This window comes from Coturnix japonica, chromosome 6 (assembly GCF_054131305.1).
Source record: "Coturnix japonica strain WE chromosome 6, WE-NBRP24, whole genome shotgun sequence".
NCBI lineage: Eukaryota > Metazoa > Chordata > Aves > Galliformes > Phasianidae > Coturnix > Coturnix japonica.
The window spans coordinates 24932446-24953653 of NC_140668.1; the positions used below are offsets into that span (position 1 = coordinate 24932446).

The window sequence follows — 21208 nt, forward strand, 5'->3', positions numbered from 1 at the left end:
AATGTGCTCGAGTGGAAAAATACAATAGTGCATTTTTGTGGAACATATAAGACTGGCTTTCCACACCTTGTCTGAGTCACTTGTAGGTGTGTTTCGGCAAGAAACTTGCTTAGGCAGTAGAACAGGTTCATGTTGCTGTAAGTTCTGGTGACACAGAGATAGCTTGGCAGACTGGCTCCTAACCCTCTTTGATATGGAACGGCTAACATTTCACTCTGGAGTGGGTATCTTTAAAAACAGAAATATGTAACTGCAGGATGTCAGAATTTCTTGACATCAGCCACGGATGCCATTTATTTATTACACGTTTTGCCAGATTCTAAGACCAAGAGGTGATTTTAAGAAGTTTTTTTTAAAGCTTCAAAATAACCCCTGAGAAAATGCACAGATGCAGGTTTGGTCTTGTCCCAGATCTTGCACTAAAGACATCTGGAACAGCGTAGCCTAGTACACTCTGTTTACCTTTATAACAGACACACTTTAATTATACTCAATACTTTATGAGAGATTGTATCTTATTGCTGTAAATTGCAGCGTAGGTGGGTCTGCGTTAGCAAGTAAAAGGAAATACTAGCTTTGTGTGTAGGTGTGGTGGAGACTCTTGAAAAACAACGATTTTATCCCTTTTGTTTGTTGGAGGTATCTGTGCAACCAGTGATTTTGCTGTTAATTGTTGGATGCCAGTTGTGATGCAGCGGGTTCTTTCTTGGGACTCCTAGATAGAATACCCCACACCTCAGTTTGTGTCCCTGCCCCTCCATTGTGTATTTTAAGGACGTTTCAGGTGTTTATTGGCACACCTAGGTATTTTTTTCCCTCCCCTTATTTAAGTATTTTGATTAGGAAAAGCACAAGTAGGTGAACTGATTATTTGAAAAGAAGGAGGAAAAGGAAATAAACTTGTACCTTGATTTGAGATAATGTTGTAGAGTATGTGAAATGAGCTTTCCACACCCTGCCTGGGTTGTGGTAGAGTCTGATGATGCAGCTGCAAATTGCTCATTTGAACACTCAACCTTACAAATAAAAGTTTCGGTGCCTGCTTCTGGCTTTTCCCATGGGTTCTCAGCCTCCACACGTAGAGGGAAGTGAGAATCTCCAAGCATAAAGCCATTGTAACTTCTGTCTGCACTTCAGTGATATCTTCCAATCTCAACTACTCTTTGATTCTGATTTGGCAATTCATAACTGATAAACAGTAGATGAACTTCTGTGGGCCTGGAGCTTTTCCACTGGCTGTGGAAGACCTGTTAATTTTTAGTTCACTTTCCAGGAATGATAGAGTCTACCAATAGCCTATAGTCTGTGGTAAAGTCTGTACTCCCAACAAAGCACTTCCACAGATGTTGCATCATTTCAGTTGCATTTCATGTTCTTGCAGCATTGCATCTGACACAGCTTTACTTGGATTACTTGGATTTCTCTTCAGTATTCTGAAATAGTTGTTTTCCCTGGTATAATTTCACAAAGGGATATTCTGAATCATATTTCACCCTAAATAAGCAGGTTTTATATTGCAGTGTGTGTGTACGTTTTGCTGCAAGGTTTTAAATACTGTTTTTGTCCAAGTTCACGAATGTTTGATTCCACACGTGCACTTATGGGGTCCGGCTTTATGTTCTAGCAGGTGGTGTGCAATGTTTAGATGGCTGTTCTGGTTGGGGAAGAGGGAATCCTCATGACATACAAATACTAGGGTAATAGTTTCACCTTGGAAGCAGTCTGCTTGTGTTTAGTTCAAAGTGAAAGTTGTAACTTGGATCTGTTTTTGAGCCGCAAATGGTGAACATATAACTGCTGACTGAAATGTGGTGTTGTAAGTGAAAAATGCTACTGGGTAGGAAAAAATGTGAGTTTAAAAAAAAAAAGGTAGGAAATCTCAAGTTCAGGGGTGTATATCTGGAACTGTCTCAAACCTGTGATGTAAGCCTCTAAGCACACGTTACCTACGGTACTTACTGTAGAGGAGCAGAGTCCTACATTGCTTCCTGCATTACTAGGACTTCCTTGCTAAATTACTTTGGTCAAATCTCAAATCGTAATGCTGGCTTATTTAGGATGTGATTTAGAGTTTTCTGAATAACTACTGGAATGTTATGGATTCCCACTTTCAAAGGCTTCAGGGGAGGAAATATTTTCAAGTTGCTCTCTGCAACCTTACAGGATTGGAAACTTGCTTTAAAGGAGTAAAACCAGAATGAACTTTGCCTTTCTCTCATCCCCATGATTTTGTCAGTAAAAAAGCTGACATCTTCAAATGCTGCTCATATTATAGCCATGGGGATTCTTAAGTTAAAGATGGAATACGAAGTTGAAAGTGTTGTGGATTTCTTAATCGTTCCCATGCAGAAAACCTGGCTGAATCAGCATGGTTTGCCTTAAGATGTATTACTTTCCTTTTGTAAGATGTTATTTGCATGTCACCCTGACAAAGGATACAGTCTCAGAAGAGCTAACAATTTTGAAGATCTGACTGCAGTATTTAGCTGTAATTACCTTCTTACTTTGAACAATGTACATGAAAAGGGAGAGTTTCTCATGAGAGCTGAGTCTGCTTTGGGGCCCATTGGAAGCATCCCAATTTCATCTATGGAGTGATATTTGAGCATGAAAATTTGTCTGCAAGACTGTCCTAGTCTTGCTGATCTTTCATCACATTTTGTGTTAGGTGCAATATGTTAGTGATGCATTTGATTTGGATTCTTCAACACAAAATTACTAACCTGTTCATTTTGCCCCTCTTCGCTAAAATATGCACGAAGTTAAAAATAGTGTGAGACTGTCACTTCAGCAGATGATAACAAGGTACTGGTTCTCTCAAGCCTGTTTGAATGCCTACTGATAGTTCACCAGGAGCAGTTTTATTTTCTTGAGGTATCAAGAAATTCAGCAAGCTGGTTAGGTGAGCATTGGGAAAGAAATGGGGGAAGAGGTTGAAGAACCACTGAATTCCTCTAACCTGATAAACCGGTTACAACTTTTTTTAAGAGAAACTTGTTCTGCAGCCTCCTCTTCACAAAGTGCTATAGCAGAAAGTGTTCTTGGCTCCTTCTTTCCAGCTGTCACACCTTCATTTTGGATAAGTGATTTTTTTTTAATGCACCTCTTAGGCTTCAGACTGGAGGAAAAAGCCTGGAAATGTGTGCTGGCTGCCAATCTGTAGGCAAATAAATACAAACCCAAAAAATACAGGGTACAAACAAAGGAGTTTCGTATGTATATTAGTGGTAATGCTGTGCTGTTCTCCTGGATTAGAAGGTTAATTCATGTTGTTTTGCTATTTGACCACCTTAAGTTTAGCTAACTCAAGAACTAAGTGGCATATAAATGTTTCTCTGTGTTCAAAGGTATTGTATTGGAACTGATTACAACCTAAATTTTATTTATTTATTTGTATTGTGTCTGGTCTTCGAGACTGAGATTATTTGGTGACAATGTTGGCTCAGTGTAACACTTGATAGTCTGTATTTCGGTGTATGCTGGGTCTGAGTTTGGAAGTTTTGGAGCAAGTATTTGGGAAACCTTTGGCAAGTGTTACTGAGCAGGCTGTTCTTTCCACAGCAAATATTTAGGGTGTAGTTTCACAAGACTTGGCTTCAGCAGTGAAGCCAGCTGCTTCTCTCCCCGTGTCATAATTTGCCATCCTTTTTGTTGTGACAGTAAAGCTTTTTGTGAAGCTGTGCTATGATCAGGGTCACTGAGATGAGCAGATTGGGTGGGATCTTCTAAGCTGCTTTGCTGTCCGAGCTTACATCCCATGAAACTACACCCTCTAGTTGCTTTCATGATCCAACATGTTTGATGGTGATGCCAGCTTAAAGTATTTCTCTTCTCAAGCTGCAGTTGCACAAAAACTTTGTGGCACGTTTCACTTGAGTGATTCTCACGTGGACCTCTCGCCCCTGCATTCTGACAGTACATAGCATAGGGTTTGGGGACTGCAAATGGAGCAGGACATAGTTCTGAGTTGAATACTAGCTCTGGTTTGGAGCTGCTCTGTCTGGTGAGATGTGGCAGATAAGTAGTTGGCTGCTGAGGACAGCCACAGTGCCAAGGTGTGGGCAAGCATGTGGGTGAAATGAGAGAAATGCTTTAAGGCAGGAGGGACACCAAGCAGTTTGTAGTGTGGCCTTGGTTTGGTGTCAGCAGAAAGTGATGAGGATCCCCTGAAAGACAGGTGGCCTTCAGGTTGTCAGAGCAGATGAGACACAAAGCTCTGCTCCTGGAGGATGGCTGAGAGTGCTCTGCGGTCTCACGTGTTGTTCTTACTGTGTGTTATCAGACAAAAGAGGAAGCTATTGGATGCCAAATTTAGCTGAACATTAGTTAAATGATTTGACACCTAATATTGGAATACTGTCAGTCTTTATGGTGGGGAAGTAAAGGTGTGGTAATGCTTCCTATAGCTGCAGGCCTCTGCAATTTAGAGTTTTTCTGTTTAGCAATGAAAATGGATAGCAAGCTCTTGTTAAAGAGCTCTAGTAATTCTATTTGTTTACCTTAAGTCATCATTAAAGCACTAAAATCTGCTCTCTGAACAATTGAGAGTTAATACAAGAAAGTCTCCGTGTTTTTTTTATCTATAATGCACATGTAACTATATATATGTATGTAATGTGAATGCATTTGTTAATAACAGCACTTGTGCTCTGTTGGTTTTTATGGAAAAAAAGAATCTAACCTTAGCATATCTGAGGACTGCAACTTTTATCTGAATTCCTGGAGTATTTAAACCTTGCTTTGTTCCTATGTTTAGGTGCATTTAACTTTAGAATGACCAGGGAATTAAATAAAGGAATTTGTCTAAAGCTATGTATTAGTTTCTCTGAAAGCATAAAAATGTGGTATTCCCAGTCAGACAGGCTACCTTCTTTCTTCTCTTAAAATGAAGGGAGACAGCAATATTCATTAGAGGTGAATGATTTGACCTGAGCAGGCTTGTTGTGGTACTGGATGCTGCTGCTTGTTCCAGTGAAGTTAAACATGAATATTAATTCTCTCTCTGGGACAAGATGGACTAGCATGTATAGAAAAGGAACATTACTATGACAGGTGTGGAGAAAGGCATTTCAAGCCATTCTGAGCAGCCTGATTTTGCTCAATGTTTAGAGTTGTATCGCCAGCAGTCTGCGGTGCCCTCATTGCTGTAATGTTATACCAAATACCAGAACTTCTCTTGAAATTGTATTTGCAACTTTTAAAAAGCCTCTGGAAGATGGTAAAGCACAGGATAGGAGCTTGTTAGTAAAAGCATTGCTGGTGGTCAATATGTGATCCCCTCAATTCTTGAACTTTGTTTTGTAGCTTGCTTTAAGTAGTTACTGGAAAAACCCTTGTAAATGTGTTAATGAACTATTTTCAGGGCTTTCAAAACTGTCAGAAGGGTAATAGAGGAAGAATAAAGGATTTGGATTCTACTGTTTTAATAATAAACAGCATACAGTGGTTCTACCAGTCCTTACACATGGAAGCAATTCAGAAAATTCATTGTGGATGCTTTTACTGTCTGCACACCTTTACTGGCACTTGATTTGGCTCTTGTCACAGCTTGTGGGAGGGCTGTGCTGTTCTTGCATCAGTGTGTTGGTTTGCATGGACTTTTTATTGAAACAAAAGCACCCTTAGGTTAATATGCAGCAGGTCCTGTGTGGCTGGGTGCTTCCAAATGAGGTCAGCACCTCTGTCTACGTGTTGCAGTACTTCTCTGCTGAATGTTTGGGTTTAAGAATGACACATAGATGCTGACAGGAGTTTATGTTGCTAGCAAAGTGGAGCTGTGGCCAGTGCTACAAAAATGCTGATTGTGATTGGATTTGTTCAGAAGTGACTATTTACATAATGTCAGCTCTGTATTGTTTTATGCTCCTATGATTAAAATTGGAGCTTCTGTGTCTTTCAGTTAGAAACATAAATGGAAACTCTGTCTTCTCCTCACATTTGTATCTGTGGCATCTCCTTAGTAAACTCTTACCATCTAAAGTTTATGAATGTGAGTTATTCCTCTATCTGTTCCTCCATCTGTTTGGCAGTCTTTCTGGAGAAGCCAACCAGCTAAACCAGGCTAAAATGAAAGTACTGCATACAAGTGGAATTGTTACAGCTGACAGGATCCTAATTAGGAAAATGGAATGTCAAATAATTTAAGATACAGCATCATGGAATCTAAGTGGCTGCGGATCTCTGTGGCTGGCATATTATTTAAAATTGCATGATAAAATGGTTACTGAAGCAAGTTTTAATAATCTGAGGCCATTTTAGTAACCTCAAATGAGACAGGAAAAAGCTGATGGCTTTAAGTTGGAATGATATTCCTGACAAGTAATTCTGTTGCAGTGAATTGAACTAAAAGTATTGCTATATTATGCAACCAGGAAAATAGAAATGTAAAAACCATTATGGAAACTATCCTTTTAAGTAGATTTTATTGTGTTTTAATTCAAAAGTCCTTTGCAGCTGAAGGGAGTCACAAGATGATGTATAATACATCAGATATCTTGAATGGATTGGTGTGGGGGTATATGTGTTTGAGAGCTGGAAGACACATTGCACTTGCAAGTATATGACTGAAAGAAAGAGCACTTTGGGATCTCCTTGATTGTTGTGTGTTGACTCCTGTTACTCCTTGTAGCACAGATTGTAACATGATGAACTTCAGCTTATTTTGAAGATTACTTAAATATCTAAGGCAGAAGAAAGCTGCTGCAACTGTGATAGACATAAAGAAATACAAGAGAACATAAGTCTCTCACTGCTCTGTTCAAATCTCAGACAGAAATAACTGATATCAAGGAGCTGTGTGGTTTGCTTCATATTCTATATAATTCCATTCAAGTCTTCTCAGTCACAGAGTTTAATAAACAAAAAGCTACCTGGGAAAGAGATGCAGATCTCTAAGATTAAGCAGCATCTGCATAATGCCACCATTCGTGTTCTTGTTCTGTACTGGGTAGCTTTGAATCCCTTGGAAAGCCCAATGTAAGTGGACTGCTCAAATCTTAGAGGGAATGATTTTGCTTATTTTCACTTTTCCTTTTCTCAAACTTTATCAATATTTGAAGCATGTCATTGTTGCTCCAGTCTTTGACTTTCACATTTCAGAGGCTGGTTGGCTTAGAGATCTGCTTCTCATTTTTGCTTTCATAATGGCATGTTGAACAAGAAAGGGAAAACCTGGAGCAGTTTCATAAAAGTTTTACTTATTTTGCTCATGTTTGTAAGTTTGAGCAAGGATTACTTGGATTCTCTTATAAGCAAAAATACTTAATGGATCTCAAACCTATTATTCAGGACAGTCAAAGTGTATTACATTCTTTATTGAAGGTGAGGCAGGAGACTGAAAGTATGTTGAAGGAAACAGAATTGTGGATAATATGGATGCCTTCTTTTTATATTTCCTTTTTTTCCCTTGGATGTTACTGGGGAAAAACAAACAAACAAAAATCTTGGAAAAAGAAAAGGGAAAATAAAACAGAAAACAACATTTAATTTTAAAGGCATTGGCTGTTCTACAACTGGTTAAGCTTGCACTACAAACAATGAGGTAGTGTTGAGTAAATAGAGCGGTACCATGCATTACAGTCAATAGAGCCAGTGCTAAAGATCACATTGCTATTGAAAGTTTGTCCTTGAAACAGAGGTAAGAGAGAGGGTGGGGGTCGCATTTCTATGTGCTAGGCACTTCTATACTGTGCTTAAATAAAGAATTTAGGAAATACTGGTTTCATCATGTTAAAACCTAGAGTTGAGGAGGTTTATTCAACATTTTCTTTCAGGCTGTAGTGAGTTGCTCTGTGAGCTGAACTGACAGCCAGCAGCCTATGAGGTGTGTGAGGCATCATTGTAATCCTGTTTGAAATATAGGTAAAAGGTTGACAGAATATGGACTTTTATTCCGAGTTTCCTGAATCTTATATTTTGTATAAAGACAGACTCGTGAGTAACCCACACAGACACATGCTCAGGTTATCTGCAAGATATGTAATTTTTCTGCATTTTGTTTAACTGCTTTCTAGTGGCCTCTTCCATAATTTAAACAGGAAAACAACCTGCTTTTTCTCTGCAAGTATTTCTTATTAGTTGGTTCCCTGACACATAATACAGTTGTAAAGTAAGTCCAGAAAGCACATTTCTTACGCTGCTGGACTGGGCTTCTTTTGTCTCACACAAGACTAACTTCTGGTGGCTTATTTGTGGAGCACTGTGCACATTTCAGCACTCTCTTATTAAAACAGACCGTGCTTTTGAAGATAAAAGCTGTGAGCTGATTGCTGTGACATTTAGGTGGCCTGAACAACGGTCTCCCCTTTTATGCGTAATGCATTACCTGAATTAGATGCTGTAGATACCGTGGCTGGAAAGCATACAAACAAACTAGTGCTGCAAACTTCTATCTGAGAAATAATTAATCAAATATGGTCATAAAATCCTCAAGTGGTTGGACAGGTCTTTGTCTTGGCAGAGGACGTTCTTTCCTTGGAAAAACTAAACTTTTAGGTAGTTGTTGTTTACTTTGTAGCATGAAGGCCCAGGTCTGGTTAAGATGAGGCAAATAAATAAATAAGGTATACACTGTTTCAAATGTGTAAAGTTCCTGATGATGTTGAGTAGAGGAATGTTTCTGATGCTGTACAAGCTGTCCCTGGGACAGGCATTGTGTGGCAACCACTGTTTTATTTCTGTATTTGTATTCTACTGGTTACTGAGCCAGTCTTAAGAAGGAGAAAAAGAAGAAGAAAGGAAAGGTTCTCATGCAGAAAAAGAAGAAGAAAGGAAAGGTTCTCATGCAGAAAACCAATGGCAGGTTAGCCTCATCTAAGCCAAATGTACAACCTCTCCATGTAACTATGAAAGAATATGATGAATTTTTAAGTATTTGTTTAATGGGAAGAGTGTAATCAACTTGAATTTTTTCCCTTGAACTCTTAGCATCATAATAAGAGGTATATGTGGCTGTGCAGCTTCCTGATTTTAGAACTCTATGGTGACCAGTGTGATGGCAGTGAGGATAGAGTGGTATTATTTATTGAAATTTCAGATTCCCAGCAACAGAGAAAAGATGAAAATGGGCATCTTCAAATAGCTTTAAAAATAGATATCCTGTATTTATTTATTTATTAGCTGCTTGTTGTTTTGAAGGCTTGCTGTGTTTGGAATTTATGGCACAACTCCAGGCAGTTTGTTCAATCCAAGTTGATGGAGGCTTTAATCCCACTGTCTTTGTTGGTAGAAGCTTGTGCCCTGTATAGAGAAGTATTACTTTTTGAATGTGAGAAAGGATACATGAAGAGTTATTGTCTATGCAGACGCTAAGTGTAGATGAAACTGTGTTGCAAAGACATCCGAAGCAGCAGGAGGTTTGGTACCTGGTTTGCTGTTGTTGAAACTGCTGAGGAAAGAATACAAAATGACAAGGTTAGCAAGAAGTTGCAGGAAATACTTGAAGAGAAGCCAGTTTACAGTGCTTGCAGCTGCGTGCCATTTCCTGCAGCTCCTTAAGACTGAGATAGGCAAACCTGTTCTTACACTTTGGAATTACAAAGTTGGATGGAAACTGTACCGGATGTGGGTTATATAAGGACCAATGGTGGACTATCTCAGGTATCCCTATGGTGGCCACTGTGACTGATTGCTCAGTTATTTGATACCATTTTAGTACCTTTATACTATAGGTGATTGTATTGCGCACTGTTATACCATCTGTGGCTTACTAGAAATGAGAGCCACACCTTTGTCTGAGCTAGTTTTCAGTCATTGAGTAATCTCAGGCATTAGTGTTGAAGGGAGTAAAATCAAACCGGCAATATTGTTTTCTAGCATTTCCAGTGACTGGGCCTGGGCTGCTTGTGTCATCTTCAAGTTTTCTCTTTTTTCGTGCTTAAATGGTATCTAAATGTAGTAACTTCTGTGTTACTAGGAGGTAGAGAAGGAAAAAAATCAGTGGCGCCTTGTTGGCTTAAGTGTGTTTTCTCCATACAGCAGTTTCAGTACAAGGTCACCATGTATCCATTATCAGCCATGTGGAATAGCAGTTAGCAGATGAACAAAGGGAAGGGCTTACTATAGGGTTCGCTGTTTAAAAAGTTACCTAGCGCAATAAAGGGTTATCATACTTGTAAATACTGCTGAAAAGCAGCCTGCACGCTTTCCAGTAGTACTGACATGCTTTAAATTCCACCAATGCATAGGTAAGGCTGACATTATCAAGCAGGTTTGGAGAGTGAAGGAGTAGAAAGCTGCCAATGAAGAGTATTGTAAACAAATGTGAAACCGTTCTGGGTGTAGAGTCTAAGGCACAAAGTCCAGGTGAAAACATATTCCGAAGTCATCATATCACACACGGATTTGCTGTGCATGTTCAAGCTTTGCATACCAAAATGATAAGTTGTTACTCATGAGATTTCTCATGCTGTATTAAAGCCTTTAAGTCTTTAGGGTTACTTGCCTGGATGTTTGTTTTACAGCTCCAATCTTATGTTTGGTTGTAGAACAATTCTTTTTATCCAACTGTTGCATCTCATTTCTCCTCTCAAGATGCACACAAACCCCACATATGTACTAAGGTGATACTGATGTAACAATCTCTTGCATAACTGCAGAGTAGTTATGTATATGCAGAGTAGACAAGACAAAGAGCCCAAAGAGATCAGAGTCATAGAATAGCTGATGTTGGAGAGGACCTATGGATATTTTCTAGTTCAACCCCCTTAAAGCAGGGATGGCTAGAGCAGGTTGCCCAGGACTGTGTCCAGCTGAATCTTGTGTATCTCCAAGGATGGACAGATTAGAAGTTCACTGTGCAGACAATGAAGATCTCATTCCAGGAACTGCAACTACAAGTATATGCTTGGTTTAGGCTGTTCTCTGGTGATAAATGGTAGAGGGCAGTCTGTGAAATCAGTCTCAAAGTCCTGTAATATCTTTGGCTATTGAAGTTGAAGATGTAGTGGACCATCTTCAGAGAAGTTGTGTTTTGGTTTTTCATTGGTGTTTGGTGCTTCTCTTAGCAGGAAAAAGACACATCATTGTTTTGTGATATGTGCTACAATCAAAGGATAACCCACACCAACGGCCTAAAAGACAGCTTAAAGCTCTATGTTGTGACTTACAGTAGCATGTATTAAGTAATGATTATTTTGTATTTTTTTCTAAACATGAGTGTGAATATCATATGTGGTGATGAATACTCTGGCTTCAGTTGAGGCATATGAGGTGCACATTAAGGCTGCATGTCACCACTTTGCAATGAAGAAGTATGTGGTCTCATTGTGCTAGGAGAGCTATTATTAGGAGGAAGGTTTAGTATCTTTTTCAACTGACCAAGAGCATGTGTCTGAGAAGGAGAGTTCACATGAAAGTGAACTCTGATGTTTCTGTATTGAAAGAAAAACACTTTATAGTTGCTATTTAAGTTGTTTCTACAATAGAAAACTGCTATACGTGCAAGTCTGAATAGATCTTAGTGTTGCTGGTACGTTGAGGTAGATAAATTCCATTTGTCAACCTGTCCAATAAACTGTAGTTCTCCAGTTTAATAATGCCAGTAAAATGTAATGAAAGTGTGTTAGTTTTCAGGAGCCTAAAGCAAAGCCTTGAGAAGTAGTGACCTGGAATTCAGAAACCTCTGTTTCATAAATCTAGAAAGCCTAAGTTCTTAGATATGCAAATACAAAAGCTCAACTGATCTGATAAGATTTCCTAATTTAACTTGTCACTATGTGTAATTCTAGACAAAGACAGATCCTTACATGTAAGAGCCACATGCCTGTAATGGAGCTTATGCTGTCCTACCCCTCGTTCTAGCAAGGAGGAGATAAAAGATTAAAGAATATCTTCATGAAAGAGACCTAAAGTAGATATTAAGCTCCTGTTTTGCATAAGGTTGTGTGCTAATCACAGATATTATTCTTAATATCTTAGAAATAATGGGGGGTGGGCTTAAGAGAGAGGGAGGGCACATCTAATTTACAGGTTTTAGCAAAAGGGATGTAAGCAGCTCAACTACTATGACTCAGATAAAACTTTTTATCTCAAATAGCGGTTCATAAAATTCTGTGGGGTGTATCTTTGCTGTTTCTTGTGGGCAGCTGTATATGAGTAACTGAAGTTCAAGGGAGTGTACTGGAATATAGGGATCTAGGTGAGCTAGAGTAACTTTCTTTTCTAAGTTACTCTTGAGAATGTTCCTTTTAGTAATGACCAAAAGATGTCACTCCTGTATTAGGTTTTTGTTGTTAGTAATTTTTTTTAATTAGGCATATTCTCTGGCAAAGCAACAGTTGGAATCTTTGGCCTGTGGAAGAGACAGACACTAATGTGTGTGTATTCGTGTATGTGTGTGTAAAAATGGGGCTCCACACCTCTTTTGCAGAGGAGCCATCTAGAACATGGAGCCTGTTACGCTTTTTTTTATAGGCCTCCTATTAAATCAAGTGTCACCTGTTGGTGTCACAGTCTTAATTTTTATATGGACCAGGTGTGACTTGACTTCCTGTGGTCTAAAGATGCCATAGAAGTCAAAATGAGCACTTTTTAATAAGATGATGTGGTGGAAAACTAATCATTTATCCACATGAATTCAGCACCAAATTATAATCTGTAGGTAATTGAGCAGCATTCCTTTGATATGAAATCACTGATATGAAACGATGGTCTTCTGTGGTGAAGACCATTCAATTGTGCAAATAACATTGATAAGTCTTCCAGTACCATATCTTTCTACATGGGGATATGGATACATGTCTAGCTTAAATGCAGGACATAACTAGGCTTCTTTCTGGGGGGCTGATTTTTGTCCAGAATTAAATTGCAAAGAGACCTTTAATTCTCTGGCTTTGTGAATAATTTTGTGTTTAGCCTGGTTCCATTAGCTGTGTTGGGTCAGTAGGGACAACAGAGTGAAGCAGACAGTGTTATAGACAGAAATGATCCAGCTTTGAAGAACTACTAGGAATAAATCTGATAAGTAAGAAGAAGCCAAAACTTTGTTAATTTTCAGAGGTGATTGAAAGGGAGAATCCCTGAAGATTATCTTGGTTTTAGATCTAGAATCATGGAATTGTTTGTGTTGGAGGGGACCCTTAGAGGTCATCCAGTCCGACTCCCCTGCAGTGAACAGAGATGTCTGAAGCTCATTTGAGTGCTCACAGCCTGGTCCAGCCTGACCTTGAATGTCTCCAAGGACAGGACATCCATTACCTCCCTGGGCAACCTGTTCCAGTGCTTCACCCCCATTATTGTAAGAAAACAAAATAATAATAGTAAACAAAACAACAACAAAAAAAACAACACTAATCTAGTGTTAAGCACCCCTCCTTTAGTTTGAAATCATTTTCCCTTGCCCTATTGTGGCAGACTCTGCTAAGGAGTCTGTCCCTTTCTTTCTCTCGGCTCCCTTTAGATATTGAAAGGCTGCTGTCAGATCTACACAGAGCCTTCTCTTCTCCTGGCTGAACAGCCTCAGCTCTCAGCCTGTCCTCACAGGGGAGATGTTCCATCCCTTGGATCAGTTTTCAGCTATGGGGTGCACTTTAACAGGTCAACCTCTCTCCTGTGCTGAGGACTTCACATCTGGATGCACTGCTTCAAGTGAGGCAGAGTAGAGGGTCACAGTCACCTCCCTTGACCTGTTGCAGCCCAGGATATAGTTTGCTTTCTGGACTGTGAGAGCACATTGCTGACTCATGTCCAGCTTGCTATCCACCAGAACCCCTCTGGTCCTTTTCGATGGAGCTGTGTTCCACCCTTACCTCACCTAGCTTGTACTGATAGTGGAGTTTACTGTGACCCACGTGCAAGCTGTTCCACTTGGATTTGTTGAACCTCGTGAGGTTCACATGGGCCCATTTTTCCAGCTTGTCAAGGTCTGCCTGGGTGGCATCCCTTGGCTGCATCACACAGCTTGGTGTCATCTGCAAACTGCTGAGGGTGCACTCAGTCCCACTGTTGATGTCATTGATGAAGATGTTAAAGAACACAGGTTCCTGTACTTACCCCTGAGGGACACCACTTGTCACCAGACTCCATATGGTCACTGTGCAGTTGACCATCACTCTCTGGGTGTGATCCTGCAACCAGTTCCTCATCTATCAAACAGTCTACCCATCAAATTCATATCTTCTCAATTTTGAGAGAAGCATATTATGGACAACCATGTCAAAGGCCTTACTGAAGTTCAGGTAGATGTCATCGGTGGCTCTTCCATTGTCCACTGATACAGATAAACCATCATAAAAAGCAGCATCATTGGTCAGGCAGGACCTATCCTTGGTGAAGCCGTGCTGGTTATCCCATATCACCTCCCTCTCTTTTATGTGCCTTACTATAGTGTCCGGCAGGATGTTCTCCATGATCTTCTCTGGCACAGAGGTGTGGCTGGTAGGTCTGTAGTTCACTTGTCAGCATGGGTGGCTTCTGCAACTGAATTACGTCTGTTTCATTACCATGCCAGCCACAGACAGCTCAGATGCAGTGGCCTTTCTCAAGGATGGGAGCTATTTTTAGTTAGGGAAATGGGAATATCCAAATAGCCAGAGGTTTATTTTAGTGCACTGTAACTATTGAAAGAGCTCTGAGGAATCTTTGTGTTTTTCTAAGATCTACAGCTTTGTTCAGTTAAGGCTCCACGAAGGGGGCTGTGTCATTTCAGCCACTTGGGATTCATTTGTGGAAACACAGCAGCTTGTGCTGGCTTTCATCCAGCTTTGCTGCTGGCGAAACATGTCTCTGCACTCTCTTTGTACTCTCTACATGACCAAAAGCCTGTTTAGCCAGTTTTTCAAACTGGTCTTCAGACTCCCTCCTTCCCTCTCAGCACGTTTTCCTTGAGAAATGTTTTATGTTTTGTGGAGGTAAACATATAGAACAACTTGTTTAATTTTTCTCTTTTCTATGTTTGATTTTTAATATATGTATTGAATTACTGAATGTGTTCCTTTAAAGACAGAGTGGTTCATCAGAATGCTAGCAGAAACTGAGCCGTGGAACCAACCATAAGGGGTGGAGGAAGATACCTGTACACTGTGGCTCCTGCAGTCTAAATGAGGACTGGTTGCGAGATGCAAACAGCAATAATTAGTGCTCTTTAACTCAGTTGCTACTAAATTACTAGGTAAATAGGGAACACAGGGTGTGTGAGCTTGGAGGAAGTCTCAATGTGGGACAGCTTTGCATGCTGAATTGGGGCAGTGCTATGGAGAGCAGCATGAAGGGGGTGACAAGAGGTAAATAGCTGAGATGGCTTTTCTAAGTGGAGTTAAGGGGAAGTTGATAGAGTTTACAAAGTGAAAGAATTGTGGACGAGTTTTTGAACATGTGGAAAAGAAAACTGTAATTTAAATCTAGCACTGGTCTTGTTGCTATCTTGATATACTTTATTTGGTTTATGTCTGTCATAAGTTACTGACTGGCATAAGTGCTTCCAATCTTGTCCAAACATTTTTCCCTTCTTGTTTTCTAACTTGAAGACATTTTGTGAAGGCTACTTGCTTTACAAATAAACAGGAGGCTGCATGCATTTCCTGCTTCATTTCTTGCTTCTGATCAGATCGACTCTCCAATTGCATTCAAGTTATGTGGGCTCCTGTGCATCTTCAGAAGCACAGGGTGCAAAGTTGATTTTTGTTACTGCTCATCAGTAAGTTTCAACAAAAGCTCCTGTACACCTTCTGGAGGCTAATGCCTACTGCCATTTCCAATCCTTTCTTACAAATGTTTGCTTTTTATTGTGCCCAGCAGTTAAAGCAGAAAAAAGGTGTTGCATTTAGTAAGAAGGCAGTTCTTACTGTGTTTGTTATAGCAAGAGTATTTGTTGCGGCCTGTGGCTGTGGCAGTCCCCATAACTGCATTTCTGAAGAGGTTCTTTTTGAGCTCTTGGAATTTTCTTCTTTTTCTGGTGTTTACATATCAGCTGAGGTATTTTGAGCACTCTTGGAGCTCAGTTTTCTGACTTAAATCATTACTAAACAATGACTTGCTTTATAGCCTCAGGTTCTCCAAGCCTTCAAGTAGGAACCTGGGCTACCAGTCAGGAGGAAATTGGCATTGTGACCTGCAAGAACGTCTCGTGGTTTGTTTGTTTGCTGGCTTTGATAGTGTGCAAAGAATTGCTTTGGAAAGGATTAGAGGAGGTATTTCACCCTTTAAAAAGTTTCAATTGTCTTCTGTTTTTATATAAGATTAAATTATTTAATATTATAGGTAAATTTACCAAGGCCACTCTGAAAGTAATGCTTCCTATTTTATCATGTTGACTTGCAATGTCAGAGGTGGATGCTGGTGATACGGCAGTAGGGGTTGAACCTTTCCACCAATATTCCATTACATTTTGTTGCTGTTAGACAGGTGGCAGCAGAGGGGCAGTCTGACGGAATGGTTTCTGACATGGAGGGGTAAAGAAAGCAAAGGTGTGTTGCCGAATTCCTCCTCCAGATGGAAAATAATAGCACCCACTGACATTCATTGATGTTTGCTGAACACATATGGAGAGCAAACAGTGGATGTGAGCAAAGGGAGGCAGAGGGTGATGTGTTTCACCAGTGGTGACAGTAACAGTGGCTCACCTCTGCTGCTGTAGGTGTCTGAGTGTGATAAGCAGGCTCTTTTTTGTTACTGGTGAATATGCTAATGGTGGTGAAAACTAAGAAAGTGTGTTTTGTAGCTGAGAGTTTTCTCTATTAAGTAGTGTTATTGCACTCATTCTATGTGTTGTAGTTTCCATGGGGAATAAATAGGACACATTACTTTCAGTGTGACCTGCATACAGACATAAGTAGGTTTATCTTCAAATTATACATCTTATTATCTTCAAATTAGGCAAGTTGCACAAGATGCTGATGTAAATAGCTTTCCTTACTCACTTCTGTCCCTTGCTTCTCTGTCCTGGGGCATGCAATAGCCAGCAATGCAGCAAAAGAACATGAGGTGGCTGTCCAAACCTAAAAAGCAGACCCAAGCTGGGTTTAAGCAGTTACTTCAAATTAAAGCCTAGGTAATCTTGTCTCTGCTGCTACTACTGTGTCTAATATAAGATTTCTCCCTTGTGATATTTACCTCTGGGACATAGTTGCTATGTTTGTTCGAAGTTATTGTGTAGCTGTGAGAATAGATCATTAGGATGTTGTCTTTAGAAAGCAGTAATTGTAACTATATAAAATGTCGCATGTGTTTATAATAAAACAAACCAGCTGTTATTTTCCACATACACAGATTAAAAGGCAATATATTTATATCTTTGCAATTGCAGATTTATTCTTATTTAAAGGGGAGGTGTTTTTCAGCTGTAGGTTATAGCTGAGAGCAGTGGGTAGCTACTGCATCTTGATGTTAATTATTGCTTTGTTTGTGATGTGATGCTCTCCTGGGAGAGAGTAGCATCAAGAGGGAAGCTTAGCATAATTATATTTCTCCCCTTGAATGTTAGCTAATGAGCTCCTATGTACTGATTTTGTAAATGTAGGAGGTATACTGTGTTAGTTGAGAATTAGGAACAGAGAATTTAATCCTGATAACCTAATAAAAGGCAAGAAGCTGTTGTCCAAGGACAGAAAATAGCACTGAGTGAGACAGATGCAACCCTTTCCTTTTGAAAATTAAACTTTTTGGGGATAATCCATTCTACACACAAGGAATAACTTCGTTTTGGCTTATGATTTCAGTTCTTAAGGCACCAGACCAAAGTTTGTTTCTTTTTCTTAGCACACAAACATCAGTAAATTTTGATGGGTTGGGTTTTTTGTTTGTTTTGATGTTTAAATTAAAGCCAAATATTAAAGATATAATTGTTGTCAAAGGTGTCATAGGTGAAGAAAGACTGTCACACAATTAGTGTTGTGATTGATCTCGGAGGGGTCAATCACAGCGATTTTTAGTAATTAGTTCAGATTTTGAACCTTACTACAATTCTACTTCCTTTATGCGGTCACTTAATTCTTCCTAGTTGTCCTTTTAAACTCATTTCTGGTGTTCTTATTTTCTGTTCTGCAAAGGAATCTTTTTTTCTTTGCCTGCATTTTACTTACTTAGGAGCTCACGTCTGTTCTCTGTCATGTTCTTACAAAAGTTGTTATGAATTATTGAACTTCTTACCTTTAAAAAAAGAAAAAACAGTTTTAATAGTTACTGTTTTATTTCATGATGCGTATCAGTCAGTAGATCCAAGTTCTCTTTCTTTTTCAGTTTATTCAGCTGGTATCCAGTGATTTGAAAGTATTTGGAAGGAACTCTTACACCCTGTGCAGTGATGGACAGTTACTCATTCGACAGGTCCTCCACCCAGAAACATCTAAGAAGGTATGAGATCAGAACTGACATAGACGAGTGCTACTGTGTTTAACTATGTTCTCTGATGTCCTTAACCTGAGTTTGAGGTGAGCAACACAGTTCTACCTTAGGAACTGTAGTGCTTCAGGAACACTTCTGATGAACCCCTCCTTGCTGACAACTTGTGTGCTATGCTTACTTTAGTACTAGAGGACACCCAGAGAAGCATTATGGAGAAGAAAATAAGGAAAGGCAATTTAAAAGAAGAAATTCAAGTTGCCTGAGTTCTGTGTTGTAGGGCATGATTACAAAGGTCTAATCCCAGTGGACACGAAGGAGAAGTACTCCTCTGTTTAGGTTTGAATTAAGTCATTGGTCGTGAGCAGGGCTATGTGTTTGTACCAAACCTGAAATTGGTGGGAGCCATGTGTCAGTGTCCCGTAGAAAGTAAACATGCAGGTATTGACTTGTCCTGGAGAATGGCAATTGTTTCCCATCTGTATTTATTCAGCAAAAAGTAGTACTACAGCTTATTTTCTATCCCACATGAAGCAGCAGTTCCCAATCAAGCCTGACTTGCACAGGAAGAAGAATCTTTCCCTTGTGTGGGGTGGTGGCTGCTGAGTAGCCTGCTTGACAGGGTCTGCAGAAACCCTACAGGAGTGGGAGCAGCTGACACTGAAGCTGATCAGCTGTGTTTTTTTTCTTCTCTATATAAGCGTACTGGTCCTGCTGAGTTTCTGCAAGTACTTGTTTGGCATTCGTGTTGGATTATAAAACATAACATTGTGTCTTTTCATAAAAATACATGCTATTGTAGGAATGAAACAAGGAAACAATGATGTTTAGTATTCAAATGTGCTAGAATTGCTCACTTCTCTTTTAATATGCCATCCTGCTATATAGATTGTGGGTAATTCTTTGCATCTGTCTTGAAACAAACAAAAAGAAACAAACAAGCATCCTGGAACTGCCCGTATCAGATCAAGCATTGGACACGATGACATTCTTAATCTTCCAGTACTGCATTTCTTTTCTCTCTCTCTCTTTTTTTTTCCTTCTATTGCATTTTCATTTGCTGCAGTTCAGTTTTTCCTGAACATTCAATGTTCTTAAGCCTCAGAAGTTGGTTCTTGCAATTGCTAACAAGGGCTACTTTGTGATTTTTCTCAATTATCTATTTCCAGAGCAAAGACAGACTTTTGTGAAGTGAAACAGTTGAGGAGAGTAAGAGAGAAAATATTAACAGAACTAGTTCTGGTCTATAACATGAGCCAGTGTTGAATGACAGAATGCTTAAACATTTGTTTAATAATGTTATATAACTGAACTTGTTAACAAATATGTAGCAGTGAAGAAGGAATGTCTTAAAGTTGATGAAGATATTTTCCACATTCTGACAATATTTATATATACTGTTCCCATGTCTTGGTACAACATAGCTTTTAATTGTCACCCCAAAAGAGAAAATAGAAGAATGGGAAGAATTTATATAACAAATAAATAAATAAATAAAATTAAATTTAAAAAAATTGGAGGGTTTTGTGATTTATTTTTTTTTTTCTAGCTGTCTTTTAGAGTTGTTCTGTGTATGTCTACAACTCTGCAACTACTTGGGTTTGCTCATTTACAGAGAGAATTCTGTAAGACTGCAGTGTTTGGACTGTTCCAAAGGGGGGAAAAAAAACGAACAACTGGTCTATCTTAGACAGGCTGATGATGTGCAACTATGTGGCTCTTGAGATTGCATCATTCAGTCCAAAAATGCTGATCAGAATGTAAAGCAATGCATACAATGCCTTTTTGCTTTCCTTGTAGAACTTCCTGCTGTCAGACTGCTTCTATTCCTTTTATGATCTGCGCAAAGAATTCCACACATGCTACCCTAGTTCAGCCGCCGTGAAAGACCAGACTATCAAGACCATGGCAGAATGTATCCTTTTGCTGCAGCTTTTGCAAGAGAATTGATTTCACTTCTTTAGGTTTTATCCTTGTGGTTGTTACAGGTTTTATTCTCTCAAACTAAGGTGGGTGGGTTTTAAAAATCTCATGGTTGTAAAATTAGATCAGTGTTTTCTGAAGTGTTTGTGTGAGTGTATGTGTGGGAGGGTGTGTTTGAAATGTTTTTTAACTTATGTCCTTAATAATGAAATCTAGGCCATATTTAGTAAATTTATTAAGCTACGCAAAACCATCATTTGTGTGTGTGTATTTGATGATAATGGAGGAAGGTTTAGCTACCAGTGGGCCTTCTCAGGACCAAGATGTGTTTGCAGACAATTATTGTTCTGATTGTTTTGTTTAATACAGAAGACTAATTTAAAAACCGAACAAAATAAACCACTACTCTGTCTACGTTTTAGGAGTAATGCTGTGGCCCCAGAAGAATGTGGTTAAAGTTCAATTATGTTTGAAGTGATAGGAATTTATTCTACTTTTTTTTGAGCTGTTAGCGCTATCAGTGGTTCTCAGAATGTTGACTGTGAAAGTGAATATTAACCAGTTTGTGAGCACGACTACAAATGCCTGATGGTCATGTGTCCCTGTGAAGACCAGTATCACTTGATTATCAATTTTGTGTCGATAACAGGAAAGCCTATGGCTTGTTTACAACTATTTGTGTGACTGTTATTTTCTATAATTGCCTGTTCAGATCTAGGCTTAGGGACAGATGAAGCAGAGGAGGACTTCGGCGTGTGGCAAGTAAAAACAATGGTGGCTATCATTTTCAGCATGCTCTCTGAAAATTGTGGTGAGTGATCTATTTACACAGTATGCTGAAATTCTGTCTTTCTTGATGAATGGACAGTAGAACTGTCATTCTTAAGTAATCTCTGACCCTGGTTGTGTTCAAACTTCCTGCTTTCTTGCAGATCACATATTTACCAACCCTGAAATTGTGAAATACAAGTACGAAACAGGTCCTTGGTAAGTGCCCTTGTCACAGTTCATT

The 21208-nt window shown here is 39.3% G+C and overlaps 1 protein-coding gene across 8 annotated transcripts in view; it reads left to right on the plus strand.

The window, feature by feature from the left end:
* Positions 1 to 21208, plus strand: part of ESRP2 (epithelial splicing regulatory protein 2) — a 48445-nt gene that overhangs the window by 9032 nt on the left and 18205 nt on the right. For all 8 annotated transcript variants that reach the window (XR_014947468.1, XR_014947469.1, XM_085551007.1 and 5 more), the window contains 4 exons: positions 18172 to 18285; positions 20074 to 20188; positions 20909 to 21007; positions 21129 to 21183. Coding sequence is in view for 6 of the 8 variants with exons in the window: in XM_085551007.1 (XP_085407133.1) it covers positions 18172 to 18285; positions 20074 to 20188; positions 20909 to 21007; positions 21129 to 21183 (383 nt within the window). In the remaining 2 variants the exon portion in view is untranslated. The remainder of the gene's footprint in view (positions 1 to 18171; positions 18286 to 20073; positions 20189 to 20908; positions 21008 to 21128; positions 21184 to 21208) is intronic.